The following is a 25,413-nucleotide window of genomic DNA, read 5'->3' on the forward strand; positions in this document are numbered from 1 at the left end:
ATACATTTGTCATTCAAGGTTGTGTTCGACTAGGTGGCAGCACCTCTGCTGCAAATGCAGGGGCTGATCATCCGATGGAACAATCAGGCTCCATAGTGCTCAGAGGCTGGTTACAAGAGAGAACTCTGATCACCCTACCCCATAAAATTAGAGTGCTGGCATATCATGTCACATACCAGCTCTCGGCTGGAGGCACTGGGTCAGGCCTAGGGCAGTGCCCAAGGTAAATATGTTGTTGTTCCTGCCCTATTGGTAGCCTTCACATTTGCTTCACTGATTCCTAACAAAAAATAAATGATTGTTGGCGTGCTTGGAAACAAAGAAGAACTGGAGTGTGAAAATTCCATTATTTCCATCTATTTTATCCATTACTTGGGGACTCTTTTGAACGGGGTTTTCAATAGTCTTCTTTAGCAGTTACTGCTTAGTCAACGTCTAGCAAATTGTGTTTTATTACAAAAGAATTCTGTGCTTTGTGATTAATTCTATACTTTTCTTTTCAACACTCCAAATTAAAAATGTTCGTGCAGAAACAGTAATATGCGAAACAACTTGCTTTCAATTAGTTCTAGGGTAATGTAAAATATTGCTTGGTCAAATAAAACAGTAGTGCAAATCAGATGGAGAGAATATCATAAAAGATGAGATGCTGGACCTTTAACTTTATATATATATATTCTAAGATACGATGACAGAGACAAATATATATATATATATATATATCGGTATATATTTGTCTCTGTAATCCTATCGTAGTATACAAAACAATATAGATAAGCTTAGTGAATGCTTTTAGGAAGTCAGCAGGATACTCACTAATGGCATTCTTTGTGGCTTTTATCAATAACCATTTTTCTAAAAATAATCTGAAATTTAAAACACATCAGAACTCCTAGATGCTGCATTGTTATTTTCTTAAATGAACAGTGTCGTGAGTTAAATCGGCACAGAATGGGTTAATGGATATGACTGCATGGCTCAGTCAACTAAAATTTGTTCACAACTTTCCCTTTGGAGCCAGGGCCCAATACAAAACTTGATTGTGAATGTTGGGGATTGTTATCTTTCAAAGGAAGATGTTACCAGTCAAGGGGCAAATGGCCAGATATCCTGGCTACATCTCCCTGGCAGGTGGAGAGCTCAATCAATGGACATAATTATGGATGGCATAATGTCCAAAAAATGATGGAGGCATAACTTTTTGGCCCCATCATACATTACAATGCCTGTGATGTGGTGGTTTCAGGGAGACCAAACATACCATGCATTTTTATGTGTCCTTTTACATGCATTTTTGTATAAAAAGCACTGTGACCTTTTTTCCCTGATTAAATATTAAATTAATCAGTTCTGTCTTTGCCCTCTAATTGAACTCAGCCTGGAGATAGTCCTTTATACCACGTTACCAGGGTGGTTGGATTATTGTAGCGAACCTTTTACTAAATTTGTTTTTCCGGCATAATTGGGAAATAGTATGTTGGTGGTTACCGAAGCCTTCCAGGGATTTTAAAATCCTAAAAGATGACTTGGTGGTAGCAGCCTTTTAAACTGGGAATTTTGGGGTGACCGGTTAGGGTTAGTGGTGGTTGCTTTGGGTCCTGAGGGGAAAGTAAAGAACGAACCAGAAATCTGGTGTCAGTTTATCTGTGTTCATTCGTGTGATTGGCTGCTTCTACACCCATTCATTTCAATAGAAAATCAGCTCCCATTAACAAAAATGGGAGATGTACTGAGCATGTGCAAGAAGCATACTGGAGTATGCTCCATGCTTTCACCAGAAATAACCTTTTGAGGAGTTAAATGAGACAGAAGTCTAATTTCTATCTCCAGTAACCAATGAATGCCTGCACCAACTGCAGTCAAATTTTTATATACACATGTTTTGCCCCAAAAATATGTACTTAATGTACAAGAGCACATTGGAGAGGGAGAAAACACAACTCATCACTTAAGACGAGTGACTTTGAGCAGATGCTGTCACTTAGCACAGCTCACGTGGCGATCTCTACAGAGGCAGGTTTTCTCCATTTCCACCACACGTATCCATTCTGGATTTCAATTAAGTTTTCCTGATTTTTAAAGGAACTATAACTAATTTTTTGATACTGTATAGCTGCCTTCTGCTGCCCTTAATTCACAGTTTTTTAACTACAACCAAACTTAATATAGATTTTTTAACAGAAGTGTTCATCCTTAATTATTAGTTCAATATTTAGCAGTGGATCAATTATTAACAAGACACATTTGGAAGTCAGTCGTGATTCTGTAACTTCCTTTCGTATTAGTGATTTATATTGGAAACTGGAAGTAAGGACAAAAAAATTAATAGGTTAATTAGACGGATGATACCGACTGACAATCTAATGGTTAAGATACAGTTTGGAACATGTATACAATTAATAGCAAATTTAATATTTTAGATTTTAGACCCATTTAGACCCAGAACTGATTTAGACCCAGCGCCTTACCTGCTACACAGGTTCCCTTATTAATTGTGTCCAGGGAAGGCTTTAACTTGCTTGAGAGTGTCAGTGGGTTAAAATGCGGTGCGGTCCCACTGATTCAACTCCTTGGTAAGCAATATAGCCATGTAAAATTAGAAAGGGCTCTTGGGGTACGTTGACGTAGTGGTGGACTAAGCAATATATGACGAAATCCTTAGATAGATGTTTTTTATGGTGTTCGCTGGGTATTTCTTGCTCTGCCTGATCTAGAATTCACAAGGTTAAGCAAGTCATTCTTTGTGGCTACGACTTGAAGACAGTGATGTCTCAGAACCGGCAAGTGATGCGTTTGGAACATTTACCTACTTATATATTCTAGAGCTAAACTAGTGTCTTTCCATACATTTATACTACTACAGTGGTAGTGTAACTACAGACTAATGTGATATATTTAATGAAATGTCATTAAACATTTCAGATTAAACTCTTAACGACCAAAAAACATGCAATTAAGGCCAATGACATGCCTGGCCTGTTATTGGGTTAAACGAGCTTAGAAAGCAATAAACAATTGTGTGTTTTTTTGGTTTTTTTTGCTGAAGCGATGTTGCTGCAGTGCCTCGACATCAAGGCATTCAGCAACGCAAAAAAAAAATGATCAAATTTGCCCTTTTGAAAAAGGGATGTTTTTCAATATGGCAGCACCCTGCTGTTTGTAAGAGGAAGCTATCAACGATGGTGGTATTTTAACACTTTCCATTCACTAATTCTGCCACCAGCCTTTGTCAAAGTTTGTGATAGTAATTTTTTGTGTAATTAAACTACTACCGCAAACCTTGGCAAACGCTGGTTGTAGAATTAGTGCATGAAACGTGTTAAAACACCAGCATATGGTTTGATGGGGGGTAAATTGAATCGGCCTGCTTCAAAGATGTCCCGATGGGCGCAGGATGACCAAATGTAAAAATTTAAACTGATTGCGCATGGCCTTTTAGCCTGCAAGCAACTTGACAAACGTATTAATGGGTGATATCACTGTACTCAGGAGATGTTGCTGAACCCATATGTGTTACTTTATGGGTGTTGTTTCTTAGTAACCCTTTAAATTCTTATAAGCGTTATACCTGAATTCCAATTTGTATGAAGAAAATTGCATGAAAAATAATACCCCGAGTTGAATACCTTGGTTTGTCTACCTTTGATTCTACGGGTTGATTCAGGGGTTTATGACAGATGGCGTTACAATGTCACCATCGCTAATTTTTAAAAACCATTGAAAATGTTATATTTTGAAATAAAAATACACTAATTGTACTTATAACCTAAAATATTTCAAACTCAGGACAAATATTAGAATCTATTTAGCAGATTTTTTCATTTGCTTTTTTAAAAAGATTTTTCAAATAAAAGTCCGAAAAAGTTGTATATTTTCCAAACTTCCCCATATTTTTTTTTTATATAGTAAATTAGATGATATGATCAAAATATCTAAAGAAAGCCCTTCTTGTCCTGAAATATATAATTTATGTGGGTACACTAAATGAAGAAGGAAAATTCGAGCTAAACACAAACACTGCCTCGGTTATGAAGGGTACAAATATGTGAAAAATAGGCTGGTGCTGAAGGGGTTAAGCCAAATTTTTTGATGAGTTAGCTTGAAAAGGTCTTTTGAAGGAAATACGAGTAATGAATGGAATACTAGGAAAAAATGTAATCTGTTTTTAAAAAAAAAAAAACAACAAAAAAAAACCTGTAAACTTATATGAAATTATTAAGACCTCTTTTTAAAGTTGAAGCAAAAGTAGGTCACAATGTACAAACTGTTCAGGAAAAAAGCCATCTCTAAAAAATATTTTTTAGGTATAAAAAGGTGGAACGTGTTTTATCAATAAGCAGCTCTATATGTGGATCCTAAAAATAATTTCACAATATAAAATACGAAGATGATTACGTTTTGGATCTAGGTCAGTGCTGTTTATGTCTTTGTTATCTGCAAGCGTTGGTATAATATTTCAAGTTGTGAATTCATGGGTCACACCACTCACAACTCTCACCACTCTCTGCTTCTTTAATGCATGCGCGGTGCCTGATTAAAACACCTTACTTCCAAAACTACCAGCAACGTGTCTGGAGTAATGTCAGCTTAAGACAGCATTTGCACCTTGACTGTATCCTTTCACTGCGCTTATGGAGTCTATTTTGGCAAATATGATTGTGCGCATTGAGCAGTGTTGCCCTTGCTATAGTTTAGAAGTTTACATAGGGGGTAGTGGAAAAAATGGAACAGCCTCCCATCAGAAGCGCTAAGAGGCTAATACAGTGTGGGAACCTAAACATGCATGGGATAGGCATAAAGCTATCCTCAATCTAAGACAAGGTCAAGGACTGATTAAGACCTGAGTCTTTACATCAGGACAACTGGGCAGACTAGATGTGCTGATGTTTTTTTATTTGTCTTTTAAAAAATTCTATTTACCGTATTTGCCCGATTATAAGACAAGGTTTTTTTCAGAGCAAATGCTCTGAAAAGGACCCTTTCTCTTATAATCGCGATCGTCTTATAATCAGACCTCAAATAGGTCTGACTATGAGACTAAGATCCAGATCCCCCGCAGCGATGCAGGGGACCTGGATCCTCCTGTCTTATGCCCCCCAAACTTACCGGTGCTTCTGATTCCATGGTGTGTAGTCGGGGCAGCGTGTAGACGTCTACGCGATTTGCGTAGACAACTTCCGTTGCAGCCAGGAGGAGGTGCGGTTAGCAGCGGTGGTTGTCTGCGTCCATCGCCGAGACCTTCCCCGACTGTCAGAGAGAATTCGTCACACCGGGGCGGAAAACTCTCCTCACTGACATGGTCGTCTTATATTCAGGCTTTTTCTTTTTTTTCCTAAATTAGTATTCAGATTTTGGGGGGTCGTCTTATAATCAGGCAAATACGGTAATAAAGAATCAATAAATGAAAATGTGTGCATGAGACAGGTGCTTTATCTCAGCAGTGCCTTCATTGGGGCAAACCATGGTGCAGTTGGCGCAGACACTTAAAGGCCACATAAGATTAAGTGGAGAGAGCCTGACTGGTCAGGTTGAGGGTGTGCATACACAGTGATGTCACATAATGTCGTGTAAATATGTGAATGTATTGCTAACCTTCATTTAAAAATTCATTATGCATACAGTTAAATAGAATTCAACTCATAAATTATTTAAACCCAAATAATTTAGTTAATGAGTTGATGCGCAAAATTAGTAATCAGGTGACTATGATATAAATGTATTTATGTTTCATTTAATTAATGCAACATTAATTTGAACAGTTAGGAAACATTTTGGTAGCTAAAGTCAAAACAAGTTATTGTGATCAAATCACTCGGTGGGTCTGGCATTATTTCTTCCCATACGTTGCTTTATTTCAAACTGTGTAATAATATATCAGATACTTCTGTTATTACTGAGCTTATGTTATCTCACCATCCTGCTCTCTCCTTCGTCCCTCACATTCAGTCCCTCACCAAAATCCTGCTGCCTTCAACAGAAAAACATCTTCCAAATTTGCCAATTCTTCTCACAACAAACCAAACCAAAATATTAATCCATTTGTGATTTCCCATCTGGATTATTGCAACTCATTACTAACAGGTCTCCACATCTCCCCTCTTTCACCTCTCCAATCCATCCTCAACGCCACAGCTAGAGTAATCTTTCTCTGTCATCGTTCCTTATCTGCTGCTCCACTTCTATGTTTATATTTTTTATAGTTCATGGTTGTTTTTATAGTGTGGATATACAGTGTGTGACCTGGTTAAATGCATGCGAACAATAAAACTGTTAAAATATTTCACGGGCAGCCAGGTCGAATCCATTAAACTGAGTTAAAGGAAGAAAGCTACAGGTTTTTTTAAGTTATTTTCACTTCTTTCACAAGTTGGTTAACCCATTCTCACTCTCACTGTACCTACAGACTTCACTAGTGGTTTCTTTCTGAAATAAAGCTTCCACGACTCTGCTCCTCAATATATTTTCCTCACGTAACAAAATTACCTACTTAGTCTTTACTCTCCTCCTATTGCTCTGTCTGGGAACTCCCAAGGATAGGTTACCTGGAGCTGTCCCTCTCTTGGTGAGTATCCTGCGCCAGGGAGCTTTTAGCGGTAGGAAACTGGATGGGGAGCAATGGAAAGTGGGCGTCAAGCATGGCCACATGCCTCTTCTGACCCAGTTATGACCGTTGCCCAAGGCGTCTTCCCACATCATCTCATCCCACTCATGCTTAGCAGACTGTTTGAGCTGGCACATTCCTACATGACCTAAATGTTGTGAAAAACTCATGATGTCATAGGCCGACATTCAGACTCTTTTTTTTCTCATGTTTCTTTTAGGATGCTGGTTGATCGTTACAAGTTATATAGTACCTCCATTAAAGCTTATTTGTTAGTAGTTTTTACGAAGGTAACATCAATCAATATGAACTACACTATAAGAAGCTTAAATCAATAGCTTGGAAAACAAACCAGCGCTAGTGCAAAATTTAGATCAAAGGATTTAAATTTAAGTCCGATCGTTAACATACAAATGAATCATCATGTTTTATTTATTCACTTGTAGTGCGTTTATAGTCACAACTTTCACGTACTGTAAATACATGTAGAAGAGATATTTGTTCATGCTTATTGACATTGTCCATTTTAATAATTTTAGTAGTGTTTTACCTTTTCAGTTTAGATGTAACGAGGTTTTATTATAGCCCAAGGTTTTAGGGGAAGTCCCACAGAAAAATTTATATTTTTCTTTGGGCTGTAACTACGATACTATATACAGTAATGTAGTTTAGTATGAAAAAACCCCAGAGGCCGACGTTGTTCATTCATGTGGTATTTTTGGTGACTTTGTCTGGTGAAATATTTTTATAGCCCCCACCCGTATAACTAGAAAGCATATACATACTAACACACAAACTCGCTCTAAAATTCTCTCTAACTTCATACACTTACAGATATACACACTCCATCTACCTATCCACTCTCCCTTGCACCACTAACCATAGGCTCAACCCTAGGCAAACTCTAGCACCATACACACATTAACGCTAACATACACTAGCACCTTCACACACACACACACACGCTGACACCAAATACTTCTACACAAACTCATCCTAACACCATTCACACACATTGATATCTTTTGTGTCAATGATAGCTTCATCCCTTTCCTACACATGATTAAACACTATACATTTCTACCACTTCTGCTGCACCTCAGGCAATATATAGTCCGAAATTCTATTGGATATCTGAGTGATGAATGTGAGTCTCTATGAAATTGATAATTCTCTGTTATCTGTTCAGTGATCAGTAGATTGAGACTTCAGACCCTCGAACCACAAAAAGTGGACATAAACTGTCACTGTGATTGGTGAAGGAACACTTACTGCTGCCTTCCTTGGAGTTGACCAATGAAGTCTATCATCCAACCGCATTAAATGAACAGCTCTGACTCCCCTGAGAGTTTTTTCCATGCCTTAGTAGATTGGCTTCCCTGGCTACAAGACTGACTGCTTCTGGCTTCTCCAACTTAATAAGGGATCTCACTCATTCTGGATAGTTAACCCAGTTAACCTGTAACATTTTTCTGGTTAATTAATCATATTAACCTGCTTACTTGTTCTGCTTAATTAATCTATTGTAGTTGTGAACTTAACTCATATGCGACATTCATTTTTTTTATTATTATTTACCCTCTTATAAACACTGGCAACACAAGCAGCCTTAGATGCAATGCTTAAGGATCCCTCAAGATCAACTTTTTATTAGAAACAAAGTGATATGTCACAGAAAATAACTCCCTACCAGCAAACCGAGTCTTTATATGGATTCACCCTAATTCTATAATTCTGTGAACTGTCCTTACAATTCTGTCCTTATAATTCATATTAAAATGTAAGATATTCCAATACAAAGCACAGCTTATGTCAAGATGGGTGGTATAGTACAATTAATAGTATGGAGCAAATTACTACATAATTGTTTCATACAACACAAAATCATTATTTATCTAATCTGCTATAGCTTGTGATGCCATACATACAAAATCACTTATCTACTTTCCAAATACTATCCAAATATTTCATCACTAAATAAATCTTGCGTTGTTTTATTATGTATTATTGTGAGATGATGGCTCGTTAAAGCTTAACTCCTAATTATTTGGCAAGCCATGGTGTGACAGAAGTTAATGCTTAGACTGTAAGTCTGAATCGTTATGTGATGCACTGATCTGTTATGTCCCGTTTACCCACTTAACAGCTCTGAGGGATATGATGGCACTATAAAAATCAATAAATAATAATAATAGTGGTGAAAGAATGTGGTTCCAATGTTTACAAGTGAATAATACATTAAAAAAGGTTCCTGGACTCGATCATAAAACTGTTTATTACAGTTTAAATATTTATTTTGTGACTAAAAAGGGGCATTCTAAATGTAAACGAGCTCTTCCTGTGATTTGTCATTAACAGATTTTTCACATGACCTATGACCTGGCCAGTGCTGTTGTCAGAATATTTAATCTCATTGGGATGATGCTGCTTCTCTGCCACTGGGATGGCTGTCTTCAGTTTCTGGTCCCTCTCCTTCAGGAATTCCCCCAAGATTGTTGGGTATCCTTAAACAACATGGTTGTAAGTATCTATAAAATATTTTTGGTCATGGTAAGGATGCACTTGTTTAATGTGAATAGGGAAAGATGAGTGAATAGTGAAATTATAAATTATAAAGACAATTGCATAATTAAATAATCCAAAATATGGATAGAAGCTCTTCCACAAAAATAATAAACCTCTTCGGGCTCTTGGCATTACTATTAGCATGTGTTATGTGTACTTAAACAAGTCTATATTATTTCATTCCAAACAGGGCAGAGCCAGATGTTTTGTATAGCATTCCTTTATGCCAATGTACGTGTTAATGTATAGCTTTTGTGAGCAGTGGGGATGCCTGGGTCCCCATGCCCCTCTCATCAGATTGTCCCACCAATCACCCTGCCTTACGATCTTGCCAGAAGCACACTTTATGAGAGCAGGGGTGAGCCTAGAATAAGTGGCATCTGGGTGCAGTATTTCTTCAGGGCCCCCTCAACAAATATGCATACATACTAACATGCAAACTCACTCTAACACTGTACACTTACATACACATGCACACATCCCTTTTCTGCTCCTTCTATCCCTCTCCCAGTTGCCACTAAACTTAGGCTTACTCTAACATCCCAATGCCATACGCTCACACATTCTTGATAACACCAAACACTGACACTCACAACATACTAATATCAAATACACACAGACTCATGCACAGACCATACACTAACACCATACACTGATGCACAGGGATGCTGACACCATACACCAATACACACATTCTAACACAACACGGTAACATACTAACATACTTACGCACACATACAGTGATATACCCACACACATATAGTAACATATGTTTTCACACACACAGTAAAATACCAACCCACACAGTATCATACTTGTACACCCACTGTGACATACTTACACACACATATACTAACATACATACACAGTACCGGGCATACCCCCTGATGGTGGCCCTAATTGCAAGTGCTTTACATCAAAGGAAACTCAGAATTGACTGAAGGTAACATGCAAAGGGGTTACAGGGAAAACTGAACAAAATCGAAGAAAGCATATGTTTGTAAGGGTTGATCTTTAACACAATGCAAAATTAGTCTGAATCGTTTTTGATCCATTCGCACAATTCTAACTAACATACTTACACACACACTAACATATGTACTTACACACAGTAACATGCTTACACACATACAGTAATATACCTACACATATATAGTAACAAATATGTTCACACACACACACACACAGTAACATACTAACATGCACACACACAGTAACATACCAACACAAACAGCATCATACTTGCACACCCACAGTAACATACTTACGCACATGTACTAACATACATACATAGTAACAGGCATACCCCCTCATGGTGGCCCTGGTTGCCAGCGCTTTACACCAAAGGAAACTCAGGGAAAAGGAACAAAACCAAATGTTTGTAAGAGTTGTTCTTTAATGAATTGTCATTGGGGCTAGGTGCTAATATTGGGTTTTCTGCTAGATTCAAGGACCACACCGCTTATACCTATCTTTTTTTGTAATGGGGTTGCAATGGGATTACTAAACATGTTGCATTAAATGCCATGGTAAGAAAATGCTTTATTACAGAAATCTTTAATATTTAGAAATTGTTGTATGTCAATGAAAATAAACTATTGTGTTTTCCTTACATCCTATTACACTACAGTTACTTTAATTGACCCAATTTAAGCTTAAATTACTGTTTCTGTATTCTGTTTGTTGGCAAGTCTAATGAGACCTAATAACAGCTCAGTGCCACTGTAAACACTGTTGTTTAAATGGACTATTAAAAGGCGGGTGAATGTTGAGTATGTACCAGAAGATCTGCTCATCAATGTCTTGCTCCATTTGTTGACTATTTGTCATATACATAACCAGGGAACATATGACATTGAGATCCAGGTTACGGTCATGGGTCTCCTGTATCTCCTTCCACATTATGAATGCAGCTGCTGAGCCTTATTGTACCAAGCAAGTTATTCTTATACATTAGAATAGTTTAAGTAAAGGTGAAAAATGTACAGATACATAGATTCAATAGTACTGAAGTTAGAAACAGTCTAACATCGAGATTATGTGGAATAGACTTGTGCATTCGAATTCATCTGAATTCCAATTTTAATGAAATTTGGCAATTATGTCCATTCATATGAATCACTGAAAATGAGAAGGGACACCAAACAAAACAAACGAAAATGAAGCAAAAAGCTCTGAATTTTCATTTGAGTTTTATTGGTTCTTTCATTCTCACCCACTCTCATCACGTTCACTCACAATCTCACCCACTCTCTCATGCTCTCTATGAATGTTTCATTAATTTCTCCTTGCCTTCCAGCTCCATTTCTTTTCTTGTTCATCTGACTTTTTTCTTCGTCCGCTGCTTTGTGGACATGACCTTCGGGGGTGCACAGAGAGGCCATAATAATGCAGATAGATTAACGGAGAAAAAGAGGTACAGAAACGCTTCTTTTTCTCAGTAAACCTGTCTTCATTGTTCTGGCCTCTGAACTTCCTCAAAATGGCGAAGCATCCAGGCACACCCTCTCTCTTGATTTTAGGAATGGGGAGGTGGTGCACCCAAAAGCCCCACCCTCTGTGTATTTCCACAGAAGGGTGGCGCCAAGGGCACAGCCTGTCCTTAGTTCCACAAATCAGTGAGAGGATGTGTCAGGAGGGTCCAGAAGAAGCAGAGCTGCAGGGTAAGGAGACAGGAACAAGGAATCGGTCAGGGAGAAGGCAGGAAGACATTCAGAGAGAGCATGAGAGAGTGAATGAGAATTTCCGTATGATCCGAAACAGCAGGAAACTAAATTCATGGTCCAAAAACAAAATAGCCAACAACTAAACAAAATGTTTGTCCGAATTGCTTTTGTTCCATTTGCAGAACTCTAGCATAGAATAAAACCGAAATGTAATAATGTATTAGTTTAGTGGTGCATCACCCTGATACAAATTTGACAATATATTTACTAAAACCTGTTTTGTACTGGTTGGGTAACACAAAAATGTACATTTCAATATACTTTATTTTGATATTCCTGCTTAATTTCATTTGCGCCATGCTGACACCTACTGACTAGAGTTGGTATAAATAATTTATCATGGATTGGTAACATTTTAATGTGATCTGTAATGGTTTGGTTAAGCCTGGATTAGCAACGGATTAGCACCGCATAATGTGAAAACTGACTTTCTTTCATTCATTTTGGGTTTTTTTTTCAGAGACAGTAATAACAAGTCAATCTCCTGTTTTAAATTCAGTTATTCACCAACTTTTTTTCATGGTAATTTCATGGCATTCATTTATGGTATGAAACAGAGCTTCGGCTTTCAGAATAATAGCAACGTATCTTTCCAAATACATGCTACAAAAAAGTAAAAATAAAAAAAACAAGCACATTCATGAACGCAACATCTACGCAGTACTATATACAAGGGGTGGCAGAAATAATAATATTTGAAAGGGTCTCCATTTTCCACCTATATGGGAAGAATCTTATTTTTTTTACTAAATGTAGAGTGTTAAATGAGCAGTAGAAGATTGTTAAAAGCAAAGTATATTATTCATATAAGCGTGCACAAGCAGTCCAAGAGTAATATCAACATGGAATGGGTCTTGATGTGACATCTGCTCCCAGCTGAGTCATGTAGTCTCTGTTTTTTTGCAATAGTTACAAAAAAAAACCTGTCAGACTTGGCCACGTTTCTTCAAATACAAGAAGCCAGTTAAAGGGAAAGTTCCATGCCCTTGTTTTTCGAGTATAAATTCCAGTGTCGTGTACAGTAATGTAGGTTAATATTATCAAAAACCTGATTTTATTCAATAAATCTGTGGACCTGATTCTTTATGGCAACGGTAATGAAGTCATTTCCTCCACCGACATCGTTAGTCAGAGTGTCCAGCTGGCTGATTAAGACAAAAGCCATTCCATAGTCTTAAAACATTATTCTGAGCAAAAACTAGAATTCCTTTAAAAAAAAGCACATTTTTTTTATCTGATACTAATCAAAAATATACAAGACTTCCCATTTAAAAAAATTGCCCAATGGAAGTGGCTTTAAAGAGACTGTAAGAGCCCATAACAATATTTCTGTATGTATTCACACACATTTCATGTAAGCTTAAAGTTGAGCTGTTCCCAGAGTAGGCTGTAGCATGGTCCCACAGGAAGGATGTGCACAGGGTGGATTTAACATAGAGGGATGGACACTAGTTGGCTAATATTGATGGACCATGGGGAAAAAGGGGGTAAGTGGGTATGGACACTGGGGCAGACAGAGGTGTACAGACACTGGTGAGGCAGGAAGGCAGAAGGGTAAAGACACCAGGGGAGAGGACAGCAGAGGGGTATAGACACTAGGAGAAGAGGCTATGACACTGATGTGACAAGAAAATGGAATTAGATGACTGGGAAAGAAAAGGGAACATGGGGGGGGGTTGTAAAGTTGTACAGGGCCTCAAAATTCCTGATGGTGGTTCTGTACAAATACTTATACACATGGACTGCTTTATATAAGTGAATAGCATACCTGGGAACTCTCTGGGTTTGACCTAGAATCTCCGGGTATTCTTCCCCTTTCTCCAGTAACCTACTTCCACCGCTTACTCCTAGTTAATTTAAGGGTGTCCTGGCTTCGTCCTTGTGTGGATAGTGCTGCCTCTCATACACATACCTGGTAACGTCTTCACTCCGGCTACCCGGAGTCTTCCCTTGCGGGACGTGGCCAGGACTGCCCACTGACGTCAGTGGGCATTCCCATGATGTTGGTGGGAGATCCCACTGATGTCAGCAGGAAACAACCCCATTTAAAGGGAAAATGGGAGGGGAGCAGGGCGTGTGAAGTCCCCGCTCCTACGACCCGGAAGATTCGGGTGTTGATCCGGAGAACCCGAGAAGCGGTGCTTCACCAGGAGATCTCCAGGTCAAACCCGGAGAGTTCCCAGGTATGCTCATACATCTAGTTACATCCTGTAAGCGAAGCTAGCTTCACCTACACACAAAGCTACTCTACCCAGAAGAGCTCCAGGTGGCCTAGATACAAAATAATGAACTTGCAGGCAACAATTTAATATTTATTCGGGGGGGAAATAATCAATATAATATAAAGCAAGTCTTATTTCCTACCCATGAATTGGTGCAAAGACAAAAGGTGCCTTCCTTTCAGTCTGAGCCCCGCTGTACATGATAGTTAAATCTGTTCTACATGTGCTTTCACAAAATAAACAGTATCTGTAATTACAGTAGCAGGATTTCCAATCTGATCAGATGTGTAATACAGTATCTTTCTCACGTTAATGCGTGGATCGCTGACTCACTGCTCTGCATGCTTGTGGAAGCAGGAAGAAATTATATTAAAATATCCAGCTGAGATCCCATTTACATCGCCTCTTGTGATTTGGGGGGGACGCAATGAATGACTATTGCAAACTCCGAAACTGCTGGATTAAATCGATTCTGTTGTTTAATAGGTATATAATTCAATTTTATTTTAAATACTGCCTTTTTAACACCGCATTCTTCTTAGCTCTTTATGCAATGCAATTTGGTGATCTTTTCTTTCCGATACCTTAATAAACCGCACTTCTGTGTCTGCAAGGGATTGTTTTCTCGCATGTATTTATAGCCAACATTCTGCACACTGAGAATCAGTTTAATGGGAAAAATCACATTATAACATTTTGTATAATAGTTTTCTTTCCTTGATAACAATATAAACGTCAACGCATTAGAATCAGTATAATATATTTATATTCATTTGTCATTTCACATCTAACAAAATGCAAAAACAAAACACAGTTTTTTCCCCATATTTTTCATTTGTTTTTTTGACCATTACAATACGTGAGATGTAAAAACAATAACATGTACTAGTCAGCTATATGTGAAATGTATACATGTCCTGGAAAAAATGCATCCACATAATTCGGAAGAAAGCTGTTTAAGTGATTTTTGTATACAAAAACCAAAAACTGTCTGCGCTTCTTACCCTAATAAAGTTGGCAACAAATATGTAAACATAATATAAATGAGAGGTGAGCTTAATTATGCTTTGGCCAATTCATATAACCAAAACCTCTCATTTATATTATGTTTATATATTTGTTGCCAACTTTATTAGGGTAAGAAGCGCAGACAGTTTTTGTTTTTTGTTTACATTGTACAGCCAATACACTGTTTTTGCAGCATGCTTACACCTGTTTGGTAGGCCTCGTATTATACATTTGTATTATTTGAGCCTGTGACTAGCTTAGCGCACCGACATTTTTTCTTTTAAGTGATTTTTGTCAAAGGTTATTTTATGGAAAATTGATTGTCTGTTAGCTAGTTTTAAAAAGACTAGGAAAGGTGTCCTTGGGTAAACTATAATTTGGATCCCTAATAATCCAAAACACAGTGGTTCAAGTGTCTTGGGCTTTGGTTGGGCAGAGCTCAGGCACCCTGCAGTGACGTTCCACATCCTAAGATTAACCTTCATCTTATTTGTATTACTGCCCTATTTAGAATAAATTAATTTAATATTAAACTATTTAATTATACTTGTTAGAGAATATATACTCAGTATAGAGCAGTGTTCCCTCTAAGCTGTGCGCTTGTGCGCACACGTCCAAAAATTGTGCGCACAACAGTTTTTCCCCAATAAAATATATATATATATATATATATTATTTTTTTGATACTTTATGCGGTGCGGATATTGTGCCTAAGAAAAATTAGATGGAACATTGGTATTGAGTATTTATTTAATATCTTTAGTATTGTGTATATTTTCATTTTAGATGTTGCAGAACAGTGGGTTTCCCAGCCTGTCTGCCACGGAACAAGACACAGTTTTTTTCTGGAAATGCTAATGATTGAAAATAACCTTCCTGATTTTAGTTTTTTAATACTTTATTTTATAGCAATTTCTCCTTACAAATACCCAACGAACATACAACCCAAAAAACAGATGTGAAGAATTAATATATATATACCCTTATTTCAGTATGAGTTTTTTCTCGTCACCAAACATTATTCATATATATGTATGAAGAATTAAACAGTTAAATTAAAGACAAATAATACCAGCAGGTAGTAGTAAAAATGAATTTCTGCTTTATGTGATTTTTTCTGGTATTGTGTTCAGTGCCAGTCATGATTTCTAGTAGTTTTATTATGTTTTTTTCTTTCCTAAGTAGATGATCATTGATTACCATACAATCATGGAGTTTCATCCATTTCTCAGATTACTAAGTGATTTGACCTTTTGGAGCCAGCTGGCTTCTATCAAGGGTTATCTATAAAAATGACACTGCTGGGTACAAACTACCTTATTTCAGATTTCAGAGAAAAAAAGATTTAGCATATAGTAAAAACTATACTTGTTGACAGAAAAGTACATTTAAAAACTAATTGATGAGTTATTTTAAAGCTAGTATGAAGACAGGATGAATTGACACCATGCTCTCTATTATCAAAGATGAGAAGAAAGTAGCTAGAACATATACATGAGACATTCCGGAAAGTTTATTTAGGCATAACTGTTTTTATATCTAGAATGATGTCATCAACCTATCTGTAGCTCATACTGTGAGTGCCTGTCATAGAACATGATTTGCATTGCTTTTATAACGCCTCAAACATATCACAGGGGTCACTGAAAATCACAGCTACTTATTCATCTAAGAAACATATTGATCTGTTTGTGACTGTAAGGTGTAACACGTTGACTTGTCATATCTGTGTGTCTGCAGAAGTAAACTTGAATGTAACCACAGAGTATTTATAATATCAACCTTGACCACAGGAGTAAGAAAATAGGGGCAAGATTACCCCAGTTTCCAACACAGCATAAGCAGATGGCTTTGCTGGACTCATTGGGTCTCATTGGATACAGTTTATCGAACTGAACCTTTAATTTATCTAAAAACGATACTGCCAATATTGCAGCTGATTTCAACAGTTATCGTTATTTTTTCATACACATAGATTAGATAATAGCTAGAGCGTAGAAGAATTAGGAGAGCCAATTTCCCAGTAAGGTTGAAAGAAGTAGACCCATCAATTACATGTCAAACAGAACAAAGTGCCCTTTTTATTCTAAAATAAGCAAAACAGCTTCATGCATTGGGTATATGAGGCAAACCATGAGCGAAAATCAATTGAATGGGTTTTAAAATGTATGGGATATAGTTACAAAGTTATTCTAGGTGAGTAGCTAGTTAACATTATATGGAATATGATTTTAAGAACATTCTCATATTGCTTTGCAGGCTCCATGGAATAGTAACAACATCCGTGGATCTTTTTCCACATGCACAAGATATTGGAGTAATGTTTTTCACACTTTGTCTTTTTTCCAGTAAGTGCAGTAATCAGGAGCCAACTTGCAAGCAAAATCAGGCTTGTGAAATTCGGATCATGAATTTATTCCCCATTGACGTCAACGGCGACACAATTAGGAGAACTGAGTGAAAATTGTAGTAGTTCCATGAAGAGTGAATTTGACAAACAGTGTAGATCATGGAGTGACGGTGTTAGTCCAATCTATAATTTACCGAAGTGATGCTGTAGTTAGGTTTATTGAGAGTCAAATGATTTCTATATGAAATGTAAAAAAAACCCAGAATGTTGCAGAATCTTGTAATACCTTTTTTATTGGACTAACAGTATTTAAAATAATAGACAGGCTTTCGGAGTCCTCCCTTTATCAAGTCAAAAGCATTTCTTATACCCTGGACTAATACGGCTACTCCAAACTACAGTATATGAAATGAAATCTGGAAAGCATTATACCAATAACACTGCATTGCATGGATACAGAAATGTGTAAGCAACAAACTGTAGATAAATATATTTTGGCAACTTGTTGACTATCACATATACGGTTAAAAAAATAAGAGAAGGGAAATAAACTACAAAGTAAACTAGTCGAGATATTTCTTTTAAGCTTTTTAGCCAAAGTGAGTTGCAACCTTTGAAAATATAATAGCTTACATATGAAAGTAGGTCACTGTCAGCATCACGCAGTCTTTTATGTCTTAACACTGTTTTCTGGTTGATAATTTCCTTCCATTATGTTGATATCGTGCTGCTTAGTTTTTAAAGTTGATACTTTGGTAAGTGGTAAAAATTATTGGGCCAACTAAATAGAAAACATGCAGAGATAATTCCCTGACAACAACATTTAATATTTAAATGGAAATGTTAATTGCTGGTTGATCGTGTATTGATTATTCTATTTTGGGCCATATTTAGTAATATATACATATATGGTTATATGTACTTGATGTCACTATTGTCAGAGGGTGTGTCAAGGCTGAGTGGGGTTCGGAGCGCAGCGCAGAGAGACACCGGGTGCAAGGGAGTGAAGGAAAGGGCAATCCAACACACAAAGTCCAGTATATAGCCAAGGGTCAAAAGTCCGTGTAATCAAATTAGAAGGTACGCAGTACAACAAGGATAATCCAAACACAAAGTCCAGAAATCCAGCCGAGGGTCAAAAGTCCGTATAATCCAAATAGAGAATAAACAGCTACAGGGTATAGGAATCCGGTAGGGAACTTGAACAACCAAGTACTGAAGGTACAGGGTTGCAGGTTTAAATAGCCCGCCTAATTGATACTCCTCCTCAAACCCCTCCTCTCTCTGTGGCTGTCAATTAGTCCCTAACCCCTCCCCTCTGCGGTTAGACCGCAGGACACGCCTCTCCTGGCTGTCAGTGAGGTTTGGGACCGCAAGACACGCCCCCCTGGCTGCCAGCAGCGGTCTGGGACCGCAGGACACGCCCCCCCGCCATACTGCTGGTCCCGGCGTCTGCCGTGTGCGGCTGCCGCCGCAACGGAGACCGGGGACGCGGCCCGTGGACATGGTTGCTCGGCGGGGACTCCGCCGGGTGAGGACCTCCGCCGCCGACGGGTTGGGACCCGACGGGAATGTGGCCGAGGACGCTGGCGCCCGGCGGTGTCGCCGCCGGATGAGGACCCCCGCCGACTACCAGTAGGGTCCTGACAGGGTGGATGTACATTCCTGGAGCTCTTAGGCACAAAAACTACTAGTGAAACACCTAACACCTGAGGCTTTGTAGGTGGAGCAGAGACAACTTAAGCAGAAATTGGCTTTCCAATTCCATGTGACTTTTAAAGATATTTAAGAGACCAACCTATAAAGAATGGATCCATTATCGTTAATATTTTTATTAGTGATATGGCAGACGGTCTTGATGGTAAGGTATGCGTTTCTGCTGATGACACTAAGATTTGCAACGGGGTTGATGTTTCTGGAGGGATAAGTCAAATGGCAAATGATTTAGGTTAACTGGAAATATGGCCAGAGCTGTGACTAAGTGCAAGATAATGCAGCTGCGGCACAAAAACCCAACGGCAGAGTATACAATATTTGATACTGTCCTAACCTCAACGTTTGAGGAAAAAAGATTTAAGAGTAATTATTTTAGAGGACTTAAAGATAGGTAGATAATGTTTGGTTGTATAGGGAGAGGTATTAGCAGTAGAAAGAGGGAAGAGCTCATGCCGTTGTACAGATCACTGGTGAGACCTCACTTGGAGTATTGTGTACAGTACGGAGGACCGTATCTCCAGAAGGATATAGATATGTTGGAGAACGTTCAGAGAAGGGCTACTAAAATGGTTCATGTATTGCAGGATAAACCTTACCAGGACAGGTTAAAGGATCTTAACCTATATAGCCTAAAAGAAAAATGTGACAGGGGGGTATGATAGAAAAATGTAAATACATAGAGGGTATCAACACAAGAAAAGAAGAGACTATATTTTAAAGAAGAAAAACTACCACAACAAGATGACTTTTAAATTAGATGGGCAAAGGTTTAAGCAGGCATGTAATAGGCATACGGCTATCCTAGATATAAGATAAAGCCAGGGGCTAATTCAGGGATTAAGCAGACTAGATGGGCCGAATGGCTCCTTTCTACCGACACATTCTATGGATGCATATTAAAATATATTGTAAGTACATTGGTATGTGTATGTGCTCTTCAACCTGTAGGTGAAAAAAATAAAGAACTTATCTTAAGCAGAAGCTTCAGTTTAAGAGCTAAAGAACACTGTCCTAAACCATGGCCGTGTTTTCACCACTTGTGGCTGTTTGAAGCAGCCAATTAGTGGAAGGAAAGTTAGACACCTTGGACATCTCATGAGTGCCAGCACTGTTGCTGATGGACAGTGAGTATAAGACACATGAGTTCTGTCAAGCGTGAGATGTATTCAGTAGAACACATCTTTTGCTAGCCTGGGAGCTGGGATGGTGAAGGAGGCAAATCCATTGGGGGATTCTATAGAATTTCTCTGAACCTTTGCAAGGGGGTCAAAACAATAAATGGGTCACTCAGCTATCATTTCAAAAACCTTACCGTATTAGAAGAAATAAGCTATACATGAACCAAGTTGGACCCAAGACAAAAGTTCCCACAGACATTTGCAAGGACCAACATTGTGACCAAGATCTTGAGCCAAGATAGACTTTATAGCTATACAACGTATGAGAAGATCATAGAGAGATAACATCTTGAAGCATCTGATGAATGAAAATCCAAGCAAGTAACGGAGACACTTTGAAATCTATTTCAATAATCTAAAAACGATACGAAGAGGGCATGTGTAATAAGATATTAATTGTCGTAGCAGACAGAGTGTTGATGATTAAAAGGGTGAGATAGAGCGGGCACATCCTGTATGAAGCAGACTATTAAGATATTAATTGACACAGCAGACAGAGAGCTCTACTGATTAAATCACATTGTGATCCAAAATATTTCAGGAGTAAAGGGGCATGTACATTCCGAATAAATATACAGTATATTGGGTTGAATTGGCATATTAAGCATTTACTTTATCCACTACTTGCAGTGGAATAGCTAGCTACCAAGATTAGTTTTTGAAGATAGATTAACCTTTTTCTGTTAAACATATACTTGGATCGGTTTTATGATATGTGGATGTGCTTAATTTATTTGGCACTGCGCATTTACCAGGCTACAACAATATCATAATATTTTTGATGTTCTTACAGTTATAACTATCATTTGTATTTAAAGCTTGTGTGAATAAATTACTAACCTTAGGTAGTCCTGTATTTTTATCTCTTGTCACTGAATGAATGCCCAGACTTGACATTGGTAATTATCAGTATGGTCTTGCTTAGGAGTATGGCCCCAAAGCAGGGGATGAGGTTTACTTTATTGCACCTTTCCCTCTGATGGAAGGGGTAGTTAATATGGGGACCCTTCACACATACCTTTCATTTAATTTAACAAAATCTTCATGGGGGTTCTTACTATTTTTATTGGGAGTTTCAGGCGAGGATATGTGAGATTTCATTTAACTTTCATCTAAATATCTCAGAATATAAAGTGACAAGCAACTCTATGTATGTAGTTTATTCAGTTCAGTAATGTGCCCAGCTTTCCCTTCATGGTTCCCTTCATAGGTAGGTCACATTTGTGTGGGTTGACTGTTCATTTCATTGTCACTGGAAGCTTGGGCTATAATAGTTAACTATGAAACAGAATACTGTATAAAGTATCTTGATTTGTGCGGGAAGGAGGGCACAGTAAGAGGAATTAGTGAAGGTAGGAATCAACTAGCCATAAAACTGGATTGGGTTGACTCCACCACTTAAGAAATTAAACCTCAACTATTTTGTCCTAAAAATGTCCCCATGTTTCATTTGAAAAATAACTTATGGAAGGTACACTTTAAAAATAAGTATAATGTGGTTGAGATTGTTTTTTTTAATAAGATTTTTACAAAAACTACCCATGTACCTCTGTTTTGGGAGAAAAGTCCCTCTTTGGTAATGCTTATGTCCTTATTTTCAGCATTGTTTCTTTTTTTCCTGAAATGTCAAAATGTATTATCTGTAAATTCTAAGGTCTATGCTTACCCCTTAAACATACCACAGCCATTTCTCGTTAAACAAAAGCACCCTCATTGGCATCTTCTTTATGGCTTTTTGTCCTCACCAAAAACCAAAATTCTGAGGTTTGTAGAACGAAAGTACATGTTTTGTTTAGTGTGTCCACTAAGCTGAATCCATCCAAATATAATCTTAGTTCTTATGATTGGATTATAATGTTAAGTATTCATTTGGCTAGCATAATTTATGGGTAAAATCCTCCCTTTTCCAAACGTACTATGCATTATTAAAAGTAAATGTAAGTAAATAGCTAAAACGATGTTTACCAAAATCATATCAATTGGATTTGTCTAATCCTATATTCATGATTCAGAAAAAATGCATGTTAAATAACTTAAGGTTAAATATTACATGTTCCTATGAGCGGTTCTCAAGGACACGTGTTACGGGGCAACTGAGGACGTTTTTGATTTAACTGAATGTGTCATGATCAATGAAGAGTAAAACAAAACAAGCAATGCGTTTTAAAAAAAAATCACAATCAAGATTAAGGAAGTGCTGTAGAAAATCCATTGTCTGTTTTTGTATGACTAGAAGTCATGGTCATGAGAATTCAAAATGATTTAAAGTTCTATTAAAGGACAGTGAATTCTGGGATCCATTGGATGTAAGAATATACAACAACAGATGCCACTGGCATACCAATATCACAAATTGTAATAGGTAAACTTATAGTTCTTGGAATAATGTTTTTTTTTCTTGTTTGTTAATTTTTGTCTTTTGAAAGTTAGAAAGTGATAGTGTTGGCAAAGTATTGCTTTTATCTCGAGCACCCTTCACCTCAAAGGTGTCCAACTAACACAAACAGACAGAGGTTGTGGTAACAATAACCTGGTAACTGACCATCACAGAACGCATACATTTCAATAGACATCACCCATTGTGCTAATGTTTATCAAGGTAACGTGGAGCCATTTTGAGGAAAAGTTTGAAATATGAAGCTATGAGAAGTGTGATTCCAGTGGTTTCCAGAATTACACAGAATCGGGTTTTGTCTTGAAGAATGTTGTCATCGTTATAGTTTCAGTTGAAATAAGTGGAGTACAAAGGAGCCCATTTGTGGCATTTTAATAATCATTGAGATATTACAAAGGCAGCATCATCCTCCAATGTTGAAAGCTGCACTTTGGCAGACACGTGGGTGCAGTGTTATTGCGTTATTGTGTTCTTCTAAGGGAGAATGCAGACAGTGCTGTGTAAATCAGTTCAATCCTCATATCATCATCAGAGGAGAGCTCTGTGCAGGCCTGCTTATTTTCATTGAGTGCTTATGCCGTTTCAACAGGAGAGACAAGAGGTTTATGGATTAAGGAATCATTTGTCTGAATGATACCTCATCACTTTATACTCACAGGTGGAAAGGGTCTAGGGGAATGGTGCAACATTCGCCGAGCCGGCCCTTTAGCTGACTGGTAGTTGGTAAACCTAGTGGTTTGGCCATACAAATCTCAGCAATGGCAAATAGCCGGGTAGTGAGGAAATTCATGTAATAGGATTCTGTAGAATTACAGTTTGCAAGGGGAACAGTATGTAACTTTAAAGAGACCTTTCAGCTATTTTATTATTTATAATTGATCAGCAGCTTCTCCAACATTGCTAAAAAGACGACACAAAAGATTTCCCCGGTTTCAGGGAACAGTACCCCAAATACGCTACATAATACAGTAAATAATTAGTCCTCAGAAGCATTTCTGAATCTTTATAAAGTCTAAATGGAAAATACAATTAAATTCAATAAAAGGCATTTAATAGTCCAGGGCTAGATTGGTGATCACAAGGCAGCCCTTGCACTTGAAGGCCAGTGGCCACCTGATGTGTGACACCATGACGTGTGGGCAACGGCACACTATGGCTGACCATATCCAGCCACTGACCGCAAGCTGCAACATCTCTTGGGTGATCAGGTGACCATGTGGCATTGATGGCCAGTAGCCCTCTGGGCATTTGCCCAGTGTGCCAGATGGCTAGTCCAGGCCCCCCCTAGTCAAAATATAGAGCACATCTGATCATATCATCTCTACTTCCATAACTCTTTTTCCCATGTCCGCGGGCCAAGGCTTGAGGAGGACCCTAAAGACTGATTACCATGTAAAAAATGTGCTTCTTGTTCTTACACTCTGTACTAACCATTCATTTAGTTTCAGAAAACCTAGAACAATAAATAAGGTATTTTTATGGTTTCCGGGGAGATTGTGAAGTTACAATGGAATTGAATAAATGTGTCTCTCCACTACATAGAAAACTAATTTGCTATCAGCTCAAAGGGTTTATTATAGGATAAATGTTCTAGAAAGACTAAATAAAATGTCTAAAATAAGAGTGACTTTTCTAAATCACATCATACAAAAGATTTGATTCATTTATTTCCTGATTGAATACAATATGAGCACGAAGTAACTAAGTGACATTTGTACACTTCAACACCGCTAATTAAAACAGATTTTTCTCAATGGAAAAGCAGTTCAGCTTTCACGTTGCTGGACATGATAAAGTTGAAGAAGTTTTTGTTTTTTTTAAATGAATAAGTGCTCATTCAGCAAATAAAATATGATTAACCCTTTGAAACCAGATGAGAGAAAGCCTCACTGTATAATCTAATAGAATATGTCATAACAATTCATAATTACACTTATATCCACTACAGTTGTGCTAGAAAATGCTTTAGAAAAAGTAGTCCATTCTGTTTTAGATCTCCCAAATTACTTAATTTTACATATGCAAAACATATTCCCTTACTTTATTAATAATAATAGTGCCTGGGAAGTTCTTAGGCTATGCTCCCTGGGGGGCTCTTCTTCCTCTGATAGCGATGAGGCTGGTCATGCATGGGGCAGGGAGTAGGAGGTGGCAAAAAGTGGTCATGGCCAAATACCACTCCCCTGCTCAGATAAAGAGGAAAGTGACCTGGAGACCCAGAAAGCAGAGCTTCAACCGGAGACTCTGTGCGAAACCCATAGAGTTCCCAGGTATGACTAGATAGGCCAAATGGTACAGTACAACCAAAGTATGTAGAATTTTTATCTCTGAACGCACAACACGTCGAACCTTAAAGCAGATGGGCTACAGCAGCAGAAGACCACACCAGGTGCTTCTCCTTTCAGCTAAGAACAAGAAACTGAGGCTACAATTCGCACAGGCTCACCAAAATTGGATAATGGAAGACTGGAAGAACGTTGCCTGGTCCGATGAGTCTCAATTCCAGCTGCGACATTCAGATGGCAGGGCCAGACTTTGACGTAAACAACATGAAAGCATGGATCCATCCTGCCATGTATCAACGGTTCAGGCTGGTTGTGGTGGTGTAATGGTGTGGGGGACATTTTCTTGGCACACTTTGGGCCCCTTAGT

The 25,413-nt window shown here is 38.0% G+C and overlaps 1 protein-coding gene across 1 annotated transcript in view; it reads left to right on the plus strand.

Moving 5' to 3' along the window:
• HCN1 (hyperpolarization activated cyclic nucleotide gated potassium channel 1) overlaps nt 1-25,413 on the plus strand; it is a 130,945-nt gene that overhangs the window by 65,864 nt on the left and 39,668 nt on the right. The window contains exon 3 of the mRNA XM_053448076.1: nt 8,960-9,121. Coding sequence (XP_053304051.1) covers nt 8,960-9,121 — 162 coding nt within the window. The remainder of the gene's footprint in view (nt 1-8,959; nt 9,122-25,413) is intronic.

Source organism: Spea bombifrons, chromosome 1 (genome assembly GCF_027358695.1).
Source record: "Spea bombifrons isolate aSpeBom1 chromosome 1, aSpeBom1.2.pri, whole genome shotgun sequence".
In the NCBI taxonomy this organism is placed as follows: Eukaryota; Metazoa; Chordata; class Amphibia; order Anura; family Pelobatidae; genus Spea; species Spea bombifrons.